General features: G+C 44.3%; 1 protein-coding gene across 1 annotated transcript in view; it reads left to right on the top strand.

Annotated features, from left to right (window-relative positions):
* Fhod3 (formin homology 2 domain containing 3) overlaps positions 1 to 18,943 on the top strand; it is a 235,943-nt gene that overhangs the window by 56,857 nt on the left and 160,143 nt on the right. Inside the window, exon 3 of the mRNA XM_032885556.1 lies at positions 15,978 to 16,072. Coding sequence (XP_032741447.1) covers positions 15,978 to 16,072 — 95 coding nt within the window. The remainder of the gene's footprint in view (positions 1 to 15,977; positions 16,073 to 18,943) is intronic.

The following is an 18,943-nucleotide window of genomic DNA, read 5'->3' as shown; positions in this document are numbered from 1 at the left end:
ACGGCCTGAACTACAGCATATCAATGGCCTACTCATGCGCAGTTGAGCCCCGTGCTGTACAAAGTCTGTTCTCTCTGGACCACACAGCCAACGTCTTCACCCATTTATGAGTCCGCATTTTGGGAAGTGGCCTATCCCAGTCACCCAGCGTGTGTGTCGTATCATGTTGAGTTGGCCCAGCTGAGTTATCATTAAAACAGAAGACCTGCCTGCTTGCTCTGTTCTCCCTCACCGACTCTGCTTGCTCTGTTCTCCCTCACCAACTCTGCTTGCTCTGTTCCTGTCCTCCAGGCTAGCCTCCCTGTAAGAGCCAGGGCCTACTTTGGGGCCAAGCTTTATTCCCCCAGAATATCTAAGTGCAGGCTCTGGAATACCAGGAGTGCATGCACATGGTATGCGCTGGTGGAAAGCAGGTCGGCGGGCTGTCTACTTCTCTGTGAGTTGGCAGCACTGGCAGGTATTTGAGATTCAAGAGACTAAAGTGTGTGTCCTTCTTTCTTGTGACTTCACTGTGGCCCTCCAGAAGTGTCCACGGCGTCGCTTTGTTTTTCTCACAGAAGAGGCATTGAGGCAGCAGGGGTCAAATCACACGTGTGTCTGGTGCTCAGACGCTCATTCTGGAAGAAGCGGTACCAGGCTTATTGGCTCGAGAGTCCCGGCTTGCACTGATTCCCTGGCCAGCCTTCTGCACCTTCTTCAGTCAAGGGGTCCAGTTGGTGCTCTGTCCATCTAGCCAAGGTCGTGCTGCCCAATGGGCCTAGCAGAGAACCTGGAGCTCAGGAAGGACTGGGACTCCTCTTGTGAGTGAGTGGACATGAGGACAGTCCTCGGGAGAGCCACAAGTGTGGCCAAAATGGAGGTTCACTCCCCTCACAGATGCTCTGACTGTGCTGAAAGGACTGAGAGGCCCAAGAGAAGGCTGGACTTCCAACTGGAGCATCTACTCATGTGTGTGTGTGTGTGTGTGTGTGTGTGTGTGTGTGTGTGTGTGTGTGAGAGAGAGAGAGAGAGAGAGAGAGAGAGAGAGAGAGAGAGAGAGAGAACAGCTGGGGCTTTATGTTTGACTTTAAGAAACACATTTAATTGTAGGGTTTTTTATTTATTTATTTATTTATTTATTTATTTATTTATTTATTTATTTATTTATTATATATGAGTACACTGTAGCTGTCGTCAGACACACCAGAAGAGGGCATCAGATCCCATTACAGATGGTTGTGAGCCACCATGTGGTTGCTGGGAATTGAACTCGGGACCTCTGGAAGAGCAGTCAGTGCTCTTAAACCACTGAGCCATCTCTCCAGCCCAAGCTGTAGAGTTTTAAAGAAATGTTCAACAACTTTTTTTTACGATCATCTCCCTAAGGAGTATTTAAATACATTTTTTCCTTAATTACCGGTATATTGTGTGAAATTTTCATGTCAAAGATGTTCTGGACACTTGCTGATGCCCCAGTGCCTTTGAAGGATCACACACCATTGTGGTCTGTAAGCCACCCCTGCTCCCCAAGACCAACTTTCTTCTTCTTCTTCGTTATCCTGTAGAGAATCTGTGGTCTGAAGTATTTCTTCAGTTTCGGTAGCGATGACATGTGAAATGCATGTGTATTTATAGAAATGAAAACAAAATACTAATCATCGGCAGCCAGTCCTGACTCTTCGGATGGCAAAACAATTCTCAGCTAATGAGCGTGTAATTACAGCTGCCAGGAAATAGCTATTAAATAGATGGAATCTACTACACAGGCCAAGGCGGCAGGAAGGGTGGGGGTGCACACTCGCCTGCTGCCTTGCTGGCCCTGCAAGGACTGTAAGGTTCATCTGTATCAGTGTACACGGGAGTGCTGCCAGCTCTAGGGGGTGGGGAGTGGGGAAGGTCAGGTCAGAAGGCCAGGATACCTGAGACCATAAACATCTTACTCATTGTTAAGATTTTCTTCTTTTAGACCTTCGTTTTCAGCCAGGTAGTGTCGTTGATGGGATGTTTCGTGGTTTTGTCCTTTGTGTAGGGATGGTATTTTAAGCACGTGTGTATTATAAGATTGTTTTTGTCTTTGAAGGCTGTGTCATCTAGTAGCATTTGTCAGCCTTGCCATCATGACTGCTACTATTTCTATTCTCTCATCACCCTAAACAAATTCTGCATCCACTGGACAAAGCCTCCAGTCTCCCCTCAGCCCCTCTCTGTGTCTCTGAACTTGGCTGGTTCATTTGGCTGTTTCACATAAGTTCAGGCCTTCCATGTGTGTCTGTCCTTTAGTGTCTGGCTTCCTCTGCTTGGCAGAATGTCTTTTTTAAGGACTGTCCATGTTATGACATATAGCTAACCACACAGTTACTGCATTTGTACCTATTAAGAATATATATATATATATATATATATATATATATATTATTTCAGGTTTGGGAGCCAGATAATATAGTGTATTTACATAATCACTAGAGGTTAAATTACTGTGTTTTTTCATCTTTTAAAAGAAAGGTGGTTCTTTTTCATGTTCCTTCTCTGTAAGTCAGCAAGTTTGGTTAACTGGGGATTATGGTCCCACGAGGAATGTTTCTGGTTCTGAATATTTTGGCACGCGTTGCCATTGCTCTAGATAATAGGTTCTCGACTTATGGCCTATGACCCCCCTTTATGAGTCCCATATCAGACATCCTGCAGATAAGATACTTACATTATGATTCGTAACAGTAGCAAAATTACAGTTATGAAGTAGCAACAAAGTATATTTATGGTTGGAGGTCACCACAATGTGCGGAACTATATGAAAGGGCTGTGGCGTTAGTAAGGTGGAGAACCACTGCCCTATCTCATCAACTCACATTCTTAGAGGACATTCAGCAAACAGAACACTTGCAGAGAGTGTAGATTTAACTAGGGGGTTGGGCCGGGGCCTGGATCTGTACTTTAGAAGGTCTCCCCGCTGGAGGTCTTTAGTACAGATAGTACACTAAGAAGAGACAGAGGTCTTGCTCGGGTTTGCTTTTTATGCTACACGAAGTGGAGATAGTAGCAGAATGTGTTTGTGAAACTGCCTGTGAAGCATGTGTCTGTGTATAGCTGGCTGCGAACCAGTGGGGTGGGAAAACTGGTTCTAGCAATTTGGATCGTAGATGGAAGCAGACCAGGCAGACAGAGACCAGTGTCGTCTACCCTGCCTCTGTCCATCTCACTGGAGAATGCGAAGGCTTAGTCTTCAGGATGCCAGCACTCTGGCTTCCCCCGTGCTTCTCCTTCGGTGTTGGCTAGCAGCAGGAACTGAGCTCTTCGGGAAGAGCCTGGTTGGGGGAAGGTCCACACCAAATGCAGGTCTTCAGTAGCGAGCTATATGACTAGAGCATCACCGTCACCCGAACCAGACTCACACCTACATCTAGATAACTCAGGCGGCGGAGGCCAGGCCTCAGGGAAGGATGGCGGAGGGGTGGCTCACGACTTCCAGCGCAGTGACTATTCTCTGTGACTAGCCTAGGAGGCCGGCCTGTGCCACGTCAGTGTCTGGGGTGCTAGCTGTAAGGTAATCACAGGACACAGGTTCTGTGGGCTTCTCAGATGAACAGCAGATCCCCACCGTGGAATGTGACAAGATGAGAATCAGTGGAGTTTCTGTAAGTTAGTGCATGTCTTAAGCGAAGGTTTTCAAGAAAGTTAAAATTCAGTGGTTAGAATTTTAAATACAAATACAGAATTAACATATTGGGACAGGGTTTGCTTCTTTTTAAACTCACAGAAGTGTGCTCCAGATTTTTTTTAGATGCTCTACCTTCCTGCTTATTAATAAGGCAGATTTGTGAAATGCCAACAGGTGGACATCCCTAATAGAAGTGCGCCCCCTCGTGCCCCAAACTTTACATAACATCCCTGCAAGCGCCTTGAGTAACATTAGAAGGGAAATGGTAACTTTTAAGCTGGAGAGCTCTGGGGAGTGTTCAGGTTAAGTCTCTTGTCTCTGTGAGTTCTTGGTAATGACTACAAAACAGAACTTTTCAATAGAGGATCTAGGAATATGACAGAAGGTTCGGGAGGCTCAAGACCTACTAATCGATTGCCATTTGGGGATTCTTATCTAGCTATGGCAAATGTAGACAAGGCAAGGTTGAGAGAGGCGGGGCACATAGATGCTACCTAGTGGTGTAATGAGGCCATTTCTGTGCTGGTGGCTGGCAAGGGTCTTTGAAACCAAGCGGAAGGGTGAGAATGTTACTGGTGGGAAGGTGTGTGAACACACCAGACACAGACATTGAGTCCTCTCTACACGGCATCAAATGATTTAAGAGGCTGCCCACTTGGTGCCATAATGTCCTGAGGAAAGGAAGGCCGACCAGAAAGACCCACGTAAGTGTTCTTGAAGGACTCTTCCCACAGTGCTAATTAGCTTGTGCATGTTCTGAGAAGATCTTCAGCCCGAAGTTTTGTAACTTCAATTCTAGCTTGGTGGGTTTTTTTTTTTTTAAAGGCATCAACATTCCAGGGTAGGGAAAGGTTGGTACTATTTACTAAAATTGGAAAATTTGCATTGTAAATTCTGTTCAATGCAAGCCGGGAATTCAGAACTGTGACACCTCATCGGAGCTCTTTGTGCTGATTAAATTTCTGTCTCCAGGCCAGAATTGGCAGCTTACTCTACTTAATTCTCATGGAGTAATGGTGTTGAAAGAGTATTTCTTTGACAGTTGCCCTCGGGGAAAACTGGGCGAGGCTTGTTATTTAGGCCAGACAATCAAGTGGAAGAAAATAACAATAATGTGAACCGTGGGTCTTCATTTTACTCTGACAGTGGACACATTACCAGCCTCCTTTTTCAGTATTTATAGGGGTGGGGAGGCTGGCGAATGGTGGAAATCAGAAAAGAACAAATCAACCTCAAAGTTCAGAGTGAATTTGAATGGTCCGATTTAAGAAAGTTGGAATCCGGTCTTTAAGTTAGAAACCCTTCCCAGAAATCAGGATTGAGTGTTCATTATGGTGCGCTCATGTGTTCCTGTGTGTGTGCGTGTGCGTATGTCTGCATGTGTGTGGGCGCATGTGCGTGTGTCCATGTTCATTTGCCCAGTCATTGCTCCCTCAAGCTAACTCGGATTTGAAAAGTCATCGCTGGTGTCAGAGTCCTACTCTATTGTAGCTGAAGAGAGCACAGCCAGTCCTCATGATTCTGTTGTTTGCCTTTTCCGAGTGTCCATTCCCACAAAAGCACTCCTGTCTCCGTTTCTAATGGGTAGGTCACGTGTCGTCCCACTCACAGTCATCAGGTAGCTGTGGTAAAGGAATTTTAAGTTTTTTTTTTTCTTCATAGAATTTGCTTTTGTTTTTATAATTTTGGTAGAAATGAATAGGAGTTATTCAAGTTACATTGTCAAGTGGTGAAATGACTTCAAGGGTAGTTCTAGAACATTCATTCTGTTATGATCTAGGCCAATTTTGTGCCTTCTACCAGAAGCTGAATTTATTGATAAGATAGTCGGATTCGAGAAAGAGGAATCTCCAGGTCTCAATCCTCCTCCCCTTCGATGGGGCTAAAACAATACAGAAAGGTGGCCTGGTGTCTGGGAAGTGGCGGGCTAGACAAAGGGACACAGTCAGGGAGTGACTGCATGTGTGTAAACAAAGGTCATGTTTTCTCATGGGACAGTTCTTCAAAAGAAATGCCAGTGCTGGTAAACTCTAACGGTAGAACTTGGTCCCTCTGATGTCAAAAGTTACCCAGAGGACACTTTCGTAGGCCCAGGTGAAGGGTCGGAGGGCTTTAAACAATTTGAAATCAGCAAAAGTTAGCCTTCAAGTTCCTGAAAAGCAACAAGACAGCCACTGTTGTCCGGTCTGTGCCACAAAGAGCAAAAGAGGAGCTGGGGAGATGGCTCAGCCGTCCAGAGAGCAAACCTGAGTTTGGTTCCCATTGTCTGTGTCGAATGGCTCATGGCCACCTCTCCCTCTGTCTCCAGGGAATCTAACGCCCCCTTCCGGATTCCGCAGGCACCTGTATTCACATGCACACAGGTACCCACATATACACAGAATTTTAAAAGGAAAAGGAAAAAAAATGTTTTTACCAAAGCAAAAGAATGGAGGAGGGGTTAGTTAAAAATGGCCGCAGGTGGCAACATGTCAGAAGGGTTCTTTGTGGAGAATGTGGGGTGCCTCGGCCAAGAAGGGATTTCTTCCTCACTGGGCCATGGCATTTTTGGTATCTTTGGCTAAAGTAAAGGGCATGAACAAGCAGGCAAACAGCTAATTTAGGACTGCATTCATCAGTGCGTCCAACGTGTAAAGATTTTTTTTTTTTTAAAAAGAATCAGGACCGAGAACGTAGCTCAGTGGGAGAGCACTTGCTTACATGTGCAATGTCTTTGTGTTGATGCCCACTCTTGCAAAAATTTAAAGAGGAAACCACGGGCTGGGGAAATGGCTCCGTGGGCAAGAGCTCTTGCTACAGAAAGCATAAGTACTGGAGTTGAAGTCTCTGTAAAATTCTAGGCGCATGCCTATAATTTGGGTGTTGGATAGGCAGAAGTAGGGGAAGGTCAGGGGATGTCTAGACTGGCCAGCTAGTCTAGCCTAATTTTTGAGATCCAGGTCCAGTGAAAGACTGTCTCATAAAATAGGGTCGGACATGATTGTAGATACCCTGACATTTACTGCAGTGTGTGTGTGTGTGTGTGTGTGTGTGTGTGTGTGTGTGTGTGTCTCAATTATGTATTGAGCTTTGCAGATGGCCACATCTGTAGCAGTGCCTAGAGGTTGGACATACCTGAATTCTGTAGCTACAGTGAAAGCTAGACAGGGGCAGTGGGTGGCGGGAATTAAAAGTGACTTTACGACCTGCTAGAGGAAACACTGAGGGTGGGATGGAGAGACTCACTGGAGGTTGCGGGTGAGGAAGGAGCTTGAGTCTGACACAGCGAACTCCAAGAGCTATCAGTTGAGGACCTGCAGGATGAAAATACGCATATAAAATAGAATGAAAACGGGAACAACCCTCACCCCCGCTAAGCACAAGGCCGTCTATTTCCCACCGTTTTATTTACTAAAAACACTAAGTTGGTGGTTGAGACTCACAAAATCGATTTCACAACGTATTAGTACTGTCTGAAATCACAAGTACAGAACGGTCTCCAGCTGGAGCCTGGGTGGTGGAGGGCGGCAGGCTGGAACAGAGCCGTGGAGGACTCCAGGGGAGGAAGGGTTAGAGTGTGTAGAGTTAAGGTGGAGGACCATCAGAGCCTCCCAGCACTGCTCCCAGCAAAGCCCTTAGGACTGACCATGGACCGCAGAACAGAGGGCTGCAAGCTTCAGAAAGGAAAAGAGAAGAGAAGGGGGGATAGAGGAAAAGGAGGGGAAGGAGGGAGAGAAGAGGGTAAATCGTGGGCTTAGAGGATGCACACAATTCTGAGTGGACCCCAGCCGAGGGCTCACTTGCTGCCTCTGCCCACAGTGCTTCTGGGATTTTTCCTCTAAGAGCAGAACAGGAGTTGGTCTGGGCATGGGTAAGATGCAGTAAACACACACAGCCCATCTCTTGGCTGAAGGCAATTACCAAGCTGAGGGAGGAGACACAGAGCAAATATTTGAAGGCTCAAGAATAAATATTAACAGCAAACTGGGGATGACGTTCAGAATATGAAATGACATCAAAGAGATGGTGTGTTTATTAAACACTCCATGCCTGCCTTCGTATCTCTGTACTGCCACCCCACTGTCCCCAAGCAATTCCTAGGTGAGACCAGCTGTGGGGACACTGGAGAAAGCAGGAGCCTGAGGATGCCTAATAGTCTGTATAGGAGAGACAGTGGTCTCAAGGGGATAGGATCAGTGATTGTCTGATGTGGAAACTATTGCAGACGGTAAGCAGCAGAACAGGTTAAATATGCTCAGCCCCTTGGCTGGAAAACCAGAAGGGGAACCCCAGATGACCTTGAGATATCGAGGAGATACCAGAGAAGGGTGTGTGTGTGTGTGTGTGTGTGTGTGTGTGTGTGTGTGTGTGTCCCCCACAGATATCAATGAGACACTGGAGAAGGTGTGTGTGTGTGTGTGTGTGTGTGTGTGTGTGTGTGTGTGTCCCCTACAGATATCAATGAGACACTGGAGAAGGTGTGTGTGTGTGTGTGTGTGTGTGTGTGTGTGTGTGCATCCCCACAGATATCAATGAGACACTGGAGAAGGTGTGTGTGTGTGTGTGTGTGTGTGTGTGTGTGTGTGTGTGTCCCCTACAGATATCAATGAGACACTGGAGAAGGTGTGTGTGTGTGTGTGTGTGTGTGTGTGTGTGTGTGTGTCTTACAGATATCAATGAGACACTGGAGAAGGTGTGTGTGTGTGTGTGTGTGTGTGTGTGTCCTACAGATATCAATGAGATACTGGAGAAGGTGTGTGTGTGTGTGTGTGTGTGTGTGTGTGTGTGTGTGTGTGTGTGTATGAGTGCATGCATGGGTATCTGAATGTGTGCTCATCAAAAACTATGTTTGAGTGAATGCATGCCTTAGAGAATGCACCAGAGACTTAGAAATCTAAGCAAGCTTAAACACAGTGCAGGCCCACCCTGGCCATTATGTGCTCCTCAAACAAGACCAGACTTAGAGAGCCAAACAAAATACACCAAGCCCAGATCCCATCCTGGCCACACGGCAGGACCAGTCCAAAAACATAGGCAGCAAAGCCCCTCTCTCCCCCAAAAAACCTGCTGTGGTTTTTTTTTTTTTTTTTTTTTTGTTCCAGCCCTTTGGAAGGAGGTCAGAACTCAGGGCTCAAATTGAGTCAGGTGGCTGCCTGCTTAAACAAAATGGGGATGTTTTCTGTGATACTTAACCAAAAGCCAATGTCTCTCGTCATCATTTTCAAGTTATCCAGGATCTAAGCCAGTGTTACTTGTCAAGCAGTAAGCTCAGACAATCTCGTCTTATTGGGGAAGGAAAAACAGTAGATCCCAGTGCCAAGGTAACCCACACACTGGGTCTATCAAAGGCATAAACACAGTTTTATAAAAGTGCTTCAGGTAGAAGATAAATAGAAATATACAAAACTCATGCAAAGTAATAGATGGAAAAAATAGCAACGAAGATAAATAGAATTAGGAACTTAGCAAGATATTCTTATTGGCAGACAGACTAAGTTCAGATACACCAATAATTTTGTGATATGTAACTAGCTTTATCACAGCAATTAAAGGCAAGGCTTATCAGAATAGGAAAACAAAAGTTGACCCAACTAAATGTTACAAGTTATCTTAGTATACATAGTTCAAGAACAAAGCGATAAAAATACTAATCAAAAGAAAACAAAATGTAGCAACACCATGACAGGAAAGTAGAGTTGAAATCAAAGACTGGTGAAGAGGATATCACCATGGCTAAGGGCTCTTCCTTTCAGATGGCCAGAGCTTTGACTTATGTGGAGCCCAAGTGGAAAGAATTGGTAAGAAACAGGAAAATCACATTTTATCTGGGACTTCGCTTTCCTCTCTTTATGATAGAGTGAAAATCAGCAAGGCTACTGAGGACCGAACGGCACCGTCATCCGCCAGCTAACCCTAACAGACAGTTCCAGAGCCTTCCACCCAGCTACAGAAGAATATATGCATTTTCTCATAGAGGCAGAACAGTCACAGGGTAGGCCGTATCCCCAGTCGTGAAATAAACCATAACAAATTTAAAGAATTGGAATCAGATGATGTGTTTTCTGGTTGTAATGGAATTAAACTAAATCAGTAACAGAAAGATAATAGGAATATGTCCAGAGACTTGGACTTAACACACTTCAGAATGACCCATGTGTCAAGGAGAAATTCTCAAAGGAAATTAGAAAATAGTTTGTACCAAATGAAAAGACAATGTATTAAATTTTGTGGAATGTGATACATGGAGGGAAAATTACAACACCACAGGCTTAGACCAGAAGAAAAGAAAATCTATAAACACCCATTAAAAAAAAAAAAAAAAGGCCAAACATAAAAATAGTCTGAAAGGTAGAAAAAGAAAATAGTAATTGAAAAGTATAGAAACTGAAAAGTAAGAAAATTCAGAGAACAAAAAAAGCTGGTTATTTTTTAAAAAATAAAAATTGTCAAGAATAGTGTGGGTGTGGGAGAAGACAGCTGTTGCCAACGCTAGGAAAGAAAGACAAGACCTGGAGTTTCTAGGTGAGCAGCAGAGTCAGGCCACTAATGATCCTAAGTTCCAAAATTAACAGCTTAGACAAATGGACCTGTTCCTCACCGACCACAAGCCACCATAGACAGGGTGAGCTGCTGTAGTGAACTACTGCTGATGGCACTTCTAAAGAAAGGAACTTGCAGTCAACTGCAAAGGACTCTCTAGGACCACATGGCTTCCTGGCAAATTCTACAAAACATTTCAAGACAAAACAAAACCGATGTTATAAAGTCTCATCCAGAAAAAAAAGAAAGAAAGAAAGGCAGAGAAACACTTCCCAGCTCGTGTCATGAAGCCAGAGTCCCCATGATGTGAAAAGCAGTCAGACAGAGGGTACAAGCCAACATGTATCCCCGGCAAAGATGGGAATCCTTAATGAGATGTCAGCAAATCGAGTCCAGCAATAAATAACAAGAAGAGTGCACTGTGGCCAAATGGGGTGCCACGCTCATTTGATGCCCGAGCTTCAGGCAGTGTAAACCGCCATCAAGCTCTCTGTGAAAAGCCACATTCGTGTCGGTTAGAATCATGTCCGTTAATGTCAAAGGCACCTGGCCCACGTCATCTGTTCACGATCACAAACGCTTATAGGACTCTCTCCCGAAATTCACAAAAACCTGCTTCCAGCATTGTAATTAATGTAAGGGTCTAACCATACTTCCTCTTGATACTGGAAGCAGGGCATGGGTTCCACAGTTTCCACTCCTGTTGACTATTAAGGCAACATTGTAACTAGCCTAGGAGAAAAGACCCAGTTACAGTTTTGTAAGGAGGAAACAAAATTGGTTCTTTTGTTTTGTTTTGTTTTTCCACAGATAACATTATTGCCTGTATAGGCAATGCTAGTAAACGTCCAGACACAAAACAGAGGCGAACTTCCTACAATTAATACCTTTGGCATAGTATCTGATGCAAGAACAACACACAGGCCGCTCGCTGTTCCTATTACTAATAAGCAACGGGGAATGGAAAAGTTAAAAACAACAAAAAAAAAGCTATCTACAATTAGCTCTAAAGGACGGGAACCACTTGTAAATTTAGGAAACAAAAGCTGCAAAATGTATGCCAGATCTATAGATGAAGACTAAGCACAGACGGGCGCAGCCAGAGGGAATCCACAGTAGTTAGCTCGCTTGATTTATGTATTAGAAGCTTATGTGCTAACAGTGATCTGTCAAAATTTGTCCATAGACTGTAACATTGCAGAGTTTTCCCCTTCTCTCTCTCTCTCTCTCTCTCTCTCTCTCTCTCTCTCTCTCTGTGTGTCTGTGTCTGTGTGTATTTGTGTGTGTGTCTCTCTCTGTGTGCTTGTATGAACATGTGCATGTGTGTGTGTGTGTGTGTGTGTGTGTGTGCTTGTATGAACATGTGCATGCATGTGCTGGAGGTTAATGACAGGGATCATTCTAGATTGTTCTTTATTCATTCAGGCAGGGTTGTTCAATCCAACCTAGAGCTTACCTGTATGGCGAGTCTGGGTAGCCAGTTTGCTCTTCACTGGGCTGGAATAATAGGTGGATTTCCAGGTACTTCTGAGAGATTGGGGGTGCATGGGTGGGGGATCTAAACCACTGGTTTTCAATCTGTGGGTCACAGCCCCATGGTGGGGGGGGATCAAATGACCCTTGCACAGGGGTCACCTAAGACCAGTGTGGATCATAACAGTAGAAAATCACAGTTAGAAAGTAGCAACAAAATAGCTTTATGGTTGGGGTCCCCACAACACGAGGAACTGTACTGAAGGTCACAGCACTAGGAAAGTTGAGAAGCACTGGTCTATGCCCAGTCCTCAGGTTTGCATGATGTAGACACAGTGCTTCCAAACTTTATCCACGCTTATTAGAAAAGAAACATAAATAGCCAAAGTAATATTGAGGAAGAAAAATGACATGGGAGGAATCAGAGCGCACAAGTGTAAAGACTTAGCAGGAAGCTGTGATTGAGCTAATGTGGATATTGGCAAATATTTAGATCAAAGGACAGAAACTGACCCACACGGACACAGGCTGTGGAATTTTCTAATTTGCAAAAGCGTTGAAATAAATAGAGAAGGTCTTTTAAACAAATGGCCTTACATCAAGTTAAATGACAAGACAGAACTTTAAACCTTGTATGATTTATCTCAAAATGAATCATATAGCTAAATAGAAAAGTAAACCAACGGTCGTGTTAAGAGAAAGTCTTGGAGACTCTGGGTTGGGCAGGAGTGGCCTCTTAAGATCACATGACCTGGCTCTGAGAGATGAGTAGTAAGGGCTTCCACTTCCAGAGCTGAGGCTCACCATGCACTTCGTCAGGGTGGGATTGATGTGGGAACACCCTTAGGGGCACCGATGCCTGGGCACCATTCTAACTTGGTCCCTGCCAGTGCCTCTGCAAAGTGGGCATATCATTGCTATCGTCTCACTTTTTAGATACACGAAACACAGAAAAATCAGATGTTTCATCTGTGGCCAAACAAGGAAAGATCCCAAGGGATCTTTTTGGGGGAACTAGGGTGCCACCACTACCCTCTTCTGCCTGTTGTGTATTTAAAAACACAGACCAACAAATTTCATGGCTCCCTATGACCCAAACACAAGTGTGTTGCCATGACACCTACTTTTTACTTGTGTGATGTGCTCTCAGGCCCACTTTTAGCTTGTTGGGTCTTCACTATTGATACCTTTTGCAGGATCGGCTCAGTAGAGTCTCTTTAGCGCCATCTTGTGTCTAGAATGGGTTTTGCAGGAAGGATGCTCCCTCATTTGTGCTGGGATGAGATCTATTTCAAGGGTGGGTTTTGGATTATCCAGGTGTTAGGCCAAGGGATTAAGCACAAACATCCTGGTAATCTCCATCTCCAATCCGAGAAGCTGACAGAATCAACTTCTTCACGTGTCCCTCTTGTTAACAGTGGCCTCTGAGCAGTTTGGATAGAAACTATCATTCCAGCCTCCTGAGTATTGTGAGGGGAGGGCGAGCCTCACAGGGTGCTTCTCAGGAGGTCATAGGGTCAAGTTAACATCCTTGCACCCCTAGGGTGACTTAGCATACAGGCTAAGAGGGACTAAGGACTGGAGAAGGGCAGTGGCACCAGTCCCTAGCTATCTGGGTAGCTTGAGAGAAGGGGAGGAAAGGGAAAGACAGGAGGCTGAATACGCTGACTTCTCATTCTCAGAGCTTTGCAGACGTGGGGACTGGCTTCTCTGAGGAAGGAAGAGATGGACTAGTAAAACATTCATAAACTACGAAAATCATCACATATTTCATCTGCCTTGTTTTGACCTTTATTGTTTGCTCTCCTATTGCAGAAGTAACATGGTGTGATGTGCATGGTGGGAAAATATAGAAAAAGAAGAGAGCATATGCACTCAGTCCTAAAGCTACCTGTGACAGCTCCCTCTTTCCTCTTCTTCTGCAATGCCACAGAGCTCAGACTTAAGCTAAGTGAGGCCCCTCCCCCTGAGCCACTGGCTTGCTGCACGTGCCAGATTGCGGCAGGTGTAAGGTTTACTTGTAGAAACAGCACTTTGGGGAACATCCTTTCTTCCTTATTTATGGTTTATATTTTGGTTTGTTTTTAATGTAGATCCTTATTAAGACAGGCTCAGGCTGGAGAGATGGCTCAGCTGTTAAAGGCTAGGCTCACAACCAAAACTATAAGACAGGCTCTTCAAGTCATGTGAAGAGACATGTGAAGAGGCCAGCCATCCCAACTGCAGAGATGGCCTCCACCACTTGGTAGGTAGGAGTCTGGAGCACAGTCCTTCAGGTCTCAGTGCCTGTCTATTTGCCTGTCAAGTAGAGTGATGACTGTCCTACGGACCTGTCAGGTAGATCACAAACAAGTCGGTCCTCAGAACCTGCTCTAGTAAGGTTGAAAGGAATGATTGCCTAAACTTCTACAGCAGCATAGAGTGATTGTACAAGTATCATTTTGAAAATATTCCTGGGGCTGCTGAGATGGCTTAGCAGGTGAAAACACCTGCAACTAAGTTCGATGACCGGAGTTCAATCCCTAGAACCTGCATAGTGGAAGAGGAGAACCAGTTTTTGAAAGTTTCCCCCAGACTTCCACCTGATGCCATGACGTGTGTGCACCTGCATTCCGACACATCCACACATGAAACATTTTCAACCCTGATTTTAATGAGAATGTCTCCAATGTTTGGACACTAGCGAGAATATGTTATGTGGTGTTTATTGTGTTGAGTATGTATCCAAGATACTTCTCTCTCTTTAGCTTTATGTATTCAGATGCAGTTTTTCTTAGAATGTCTGCATTTGACTATTTGCTCTCTGTTTGGTGAGGAATGATGAGGTTTTAGTGTCTCTCACACACATTTGTCTACCTAGATCCTAGAACAGAAACTATTTTGTGTCGTGCTTTTGGTTTTCAATCAGTGCCATTTCCTGTAGATTATTTCCTAAATCCTATCAGTTTGTTCAGATGATTACCCTTAAACGAAGGATGAGGAATCATTTCATTTACTCTTCTATAACTTCCAGTTTTCCAATTGAGATGTGAAGGCGGTTAGGATGGCAGACATGATTCAAGGGAACCTGCTGAATCCGGATACTCACCATCTCTTTGCGCAATGTCTGCAGTCAAAATAATTTTGATGCTAATGAAGCTGTTTAAAAATAATACATTGAGAGGAGTTAGAGAAAGGATTGAAGCAGATGAAGGGGTTTGCAACTCCATAAGAACAATACCAACCAACCAGAAGTCCCAGGGACTAAACCACCATCCAAAGATTCCACATGGGTAGATCCATGGCTCCAGTTGCATATGTAGCAGATGATGGACTTGTTGGGCACTAATGGGAGCAGAAGGCCTTGGTCCTGCCAAGATTAGAGGCCCCCACCCCAGTGTAAGGGAATGTCAGGGTGCGGAGGCAAGAAGGGATAGGTGGATGGGTGGGGGAAAACCCACATAGAAGAAGGGAGGGGGAACTGAATAGGGGGTTTATGAATGGGAAATTGAGAAAGGGGATAACATTTGAAATGTAAATTAAAAATATCCAATAAAAAATACATTGCACTTTCTTCTTGGAGAACGATAATAGAAGAGTAATTATGTTTCCTTGAACTAAGAATTTAAGATTTGGAGTGTGACAGGTTATTTTGGGGGTTCCCCAGGGCTATGTATGTGCACACTAAGTAAGTGCTCTGTCCACGAGCTACAACCTCAGCCCTCTTTGCGTTTTTAAAATTTTGCGACTCCATTTCACTAAGTTGGGCACGCTGCCCTTGAACTTGTGATCTTCCCACTCTACCTTCCAGAATAGTTGGCATCACAAGTCTGTGCCACTATGCATGTTGTTTTTAAGTCTGACATTTTCCATCATAAAATCTTTGACTTCAAGAACATTCAAAGCAACACTTAAATACGGGATTGTTCTTTCTCTAAAAAACTAAAATTGCATTCACTCTGGATGTTTCGACGAGACACGGGACCTACTGACTGCAGCCTGGGAACCTGTCTTGGGAACTGTTATACTCCCTCTTGGTTCCTGATGCCATCTCGTGTTCAGCTTGGCCCTGTCTTGGACCACAGACACATCAGGATGGAGAAGCATGCATTTATACATCGCGGTGCACAAACCTAGTGATGGAAATGTCAGTGCTGTGGTTCTGTCTTCCGGATGCCAGGAACAGCTCCAGTGCTTTTAGTTCTGAAATGAGATTCAGCTCCTTTCAGAGCTTCATACCTAGCTTCAGACTTGCCCTTACCAATCAACAGTGCCCTTAATGTGACGAAAATCTCAGTTGACCTCATAACCATTGAAGGCTGCGCTTACAAATAAACCCATAGATCTCCTTGTTTCTTTCCTTTGTCTGCAGCACTGGGTCAGATTATGCTGTATGTGGATGGGATGAATGGCGTCATCAACCACAGCGAGACCATCCAGTGGCTTTACACTCTTGTTGGCTCAAAGGTAAGATCAAGGCTTTGTTTCTTTGTTTTTTTGTTTTTGTTTGTTTGTTTTTCTTTTTTGGAACACCTTGTTCAGTCTGCAAACCATTGGGCCTTTGTTTAAATCCTCTTTGAAATGTTTTTTTGCAAAGAGCAACCCTATTCAACTTTGCTCAAGTCCTATCTTGGTGTAAAGGATGACTCATCCTTTGTAGATTTTTCTTTCAAGCTCAGTTTAATCTGATAGCTTATAAAATTTTATTCTCTTAAGCTGTAATCAAGTGCCTTTGGCACGTTTGGTTTCTAATGTTTAATTAAAATTTTATGCTATAGATAAAGTGTCTATGTGCCCCTTATATTTTGTGGCCTCAAGTGGTAGGTGGCCACTGGTATAGGTCATAGATACCAGGAAGAGAGCCCAGTGCTATTACTGGTCCTTGGATTTCCTTCCCAGTGTTGTGATGAGGAAAAATTTCCCTCATTTCATAGTAGAAAAACTATTTTTCCTTGGGCAACTGCAAATGTTTTTTCCCATATCTTTTGGCTTTGTTTCCATGGAAAATAGGAGCAACTCTATTTTGAAGCTAGGGCAAGTGGCCTTGGAAATGGAGTGGAATGCTGGGTCTATGAGGTTGACTTAGCTAGGCTAGAGGGAGATTTGTATCTGGTCTCCTGTCTTCCTTACATTTGCTTAGAGGCCTCCCTGGTCAGCATGTCTGTCTGGAATTAGGTCTCTCCATAGCCCTCTGACTAATGTCTATGACCTTAAAATCCGGACAGATGGGGGGAGATTCTTTGAAAGAAAAAGGGACTTTTAATATATGTTACAACTGGATTAAGAAATCTTTGTGGCTCTTTTGTGGTCCTGACAAGACTGATGTGGTGACTTGGGGCAGGGAAGAGCATGGATGAGCACAGGTAGAAGAGGGTGCCATGGTCTGAATGTGTCCCCTGAACCTATATGCTAGGAGCTCATACAGCACAATGGGGAAGGTGTGGCCTTGTGTGAAGAAGGCAATGAGGACTTCCTTGGTAGTGAATTGTTGCTGTTGTAGCAACGGCCTGAGAGAGTAGGCTTGCTCTCTGCTTTTCACTTATGTCAAGACAGGGCCAATGTCCTTTCTGGTATCTGCAGCAACCAGTTGCCATCTTGGAAGTGGAGGGACTGACTCTTGCTTTGAAGATGATGTTTTGAAGATCTTACATGTCAACATACACAGAATTACAGTTCTATTCTCTTCTAAAACAAACAGTCAGACAAACGAACAAACAACTAGTCTCAGGTATTTTGAAATGGTAACATTAATAGAAAGTCCTAGAGAAGAGGAAGAGTCAGAAAGAACTAGAAACAATGGGGGAGGGGATAAAAAGACTTGGTGGCTCATATCTAAAATTCCCGTGCCTGGGATGATCAGACAGAGGATTTCTGCAGGTTCAAGGCCAGCATAGATTATAGTATGAGATCTTGGCTCAAAACTCCCCAATGAAAAGAATAAAGAAGAGGTGGGACAAACAGGAAGTAGCAGACTCATTTCACAGTCGTTGGCCTGTGTGTCATCACAGCTATGTTGATTGTTTTCTTTGGATCTTACTCTGCAGGGAGAATGAACTGAACAGGGAAACAAGGAGAAATCTGCACTGTAACTTAAAATAACATGGAAACCATAAAATCAGAAATCAGGAAAGAGAGACCATCCTTCCCTGGCTCACTGGTTCTCAGAGTCCTTGCTTGCTCCATGGTAGTCCCTTCGCTGACTCTATTTATGGTTGACCAGTTGTCTCTTCCTCACCCACTGACTTCATTAGCACTAGATTCCATGGAATGTGTGCATTTTCTCTTCACCGTTTGTTTTTCCCAAGAGCCAGTCTTCAGTCTTCCTTTTTTTTTTTTTTTTTTTTTGAGCTTAGGGTCGAACCCAGGGCCTTGCGATTACTAGGCAAGCACTTTACCACTGAGCTAAATCCCCAACCCCACTTGCTGACTTCCAGGCATTGTAAGGCTGGGTAAATATTGTCTACTGAGCTTGTGCCTTGATGCCTATGGTCCTGCTTTTTAAAAAAAAGGCGAGGGTATGGGGCTGGGGGTTGGGAGTGGGAAGCAGTGACTACTGATGACACCTGAAGCTTGTGACTCATTCACTGTGATGTCAGACAAGATCTTGAATCACCCTACTGGGTATACTCAGTTCCAGGTCAGCAGCTGAATGCAAAAAACAGCAGCTACTGGCAAGTTTTGTTTTTTTCCAGCACAGTTCTCCTGAGATGCCCTTTTCTCTACAAAACTTGCTGATACCCTGCCCCTCTCTTTCATACGGGTAGTGAAGGATCTGGAAGAATTGGTGCCTCAATCAGGACCTTTAGGTTTGGAGAATGAAGCCTCAGTTCTGTCCTTAGCACACAGATTAAACAATCCAGCCTCCAAGGTTTCCTCAGAGCAGGTGAAGAAGGCCAGGGAAGCTATGTTTTAGTCTCTCCTGTTGACAGATTCATGGCTTTTAAACCTGAAAGGTTTACCTTGACAGCCTGCTGGCTTTGCCTTATACAGGCAAACACTGATAAAGGAAGTGCTGGTTAAAAGAAGAATCCTGTTGTTCTGTTTTCCTAATGCTTGACTTTCCTCCCATGAAAGGCAACACAATGTGACTTTGCTGCTGCCAGAGGGTCATTATGCAATGCACATTTGTAGTTACTTGAAACTCCAGAGAAGAAAATGATGTATTTGCAGCCAAATAATGACTTTTAAAAGAGAAAAAGCACAAAATGTTTTCAATAAAGTCTTTCTGTTTACATGAGCCCATCTCTAAACTTCTCAGTCAGAGGTAAGAGGCGGGTGCCCTCACAATGACATGTTAAGGGTATGTAATTTTTCTCTTCATGCACCTGGAATTCTGAT

The sequence above is a fragment of the Rattus rattus genome, chromosome 15 (genome assembly GCF_011064425.1).
Source record: "Rattus rattus isolate New Zealand chromosome 15, Rrattus_CSIRO_v1, whole genome shotgun sequence".
In the NCBI taxonomy this organism is placed as follows: Eukaryota; Metazoa; Chordata; class Mammalia; order Rodentia; family Muridae; genus Rattus; species Rattus rattus.
This window is presented reverse-complemented; position numbering and strand designations above follow the sequence as displayed.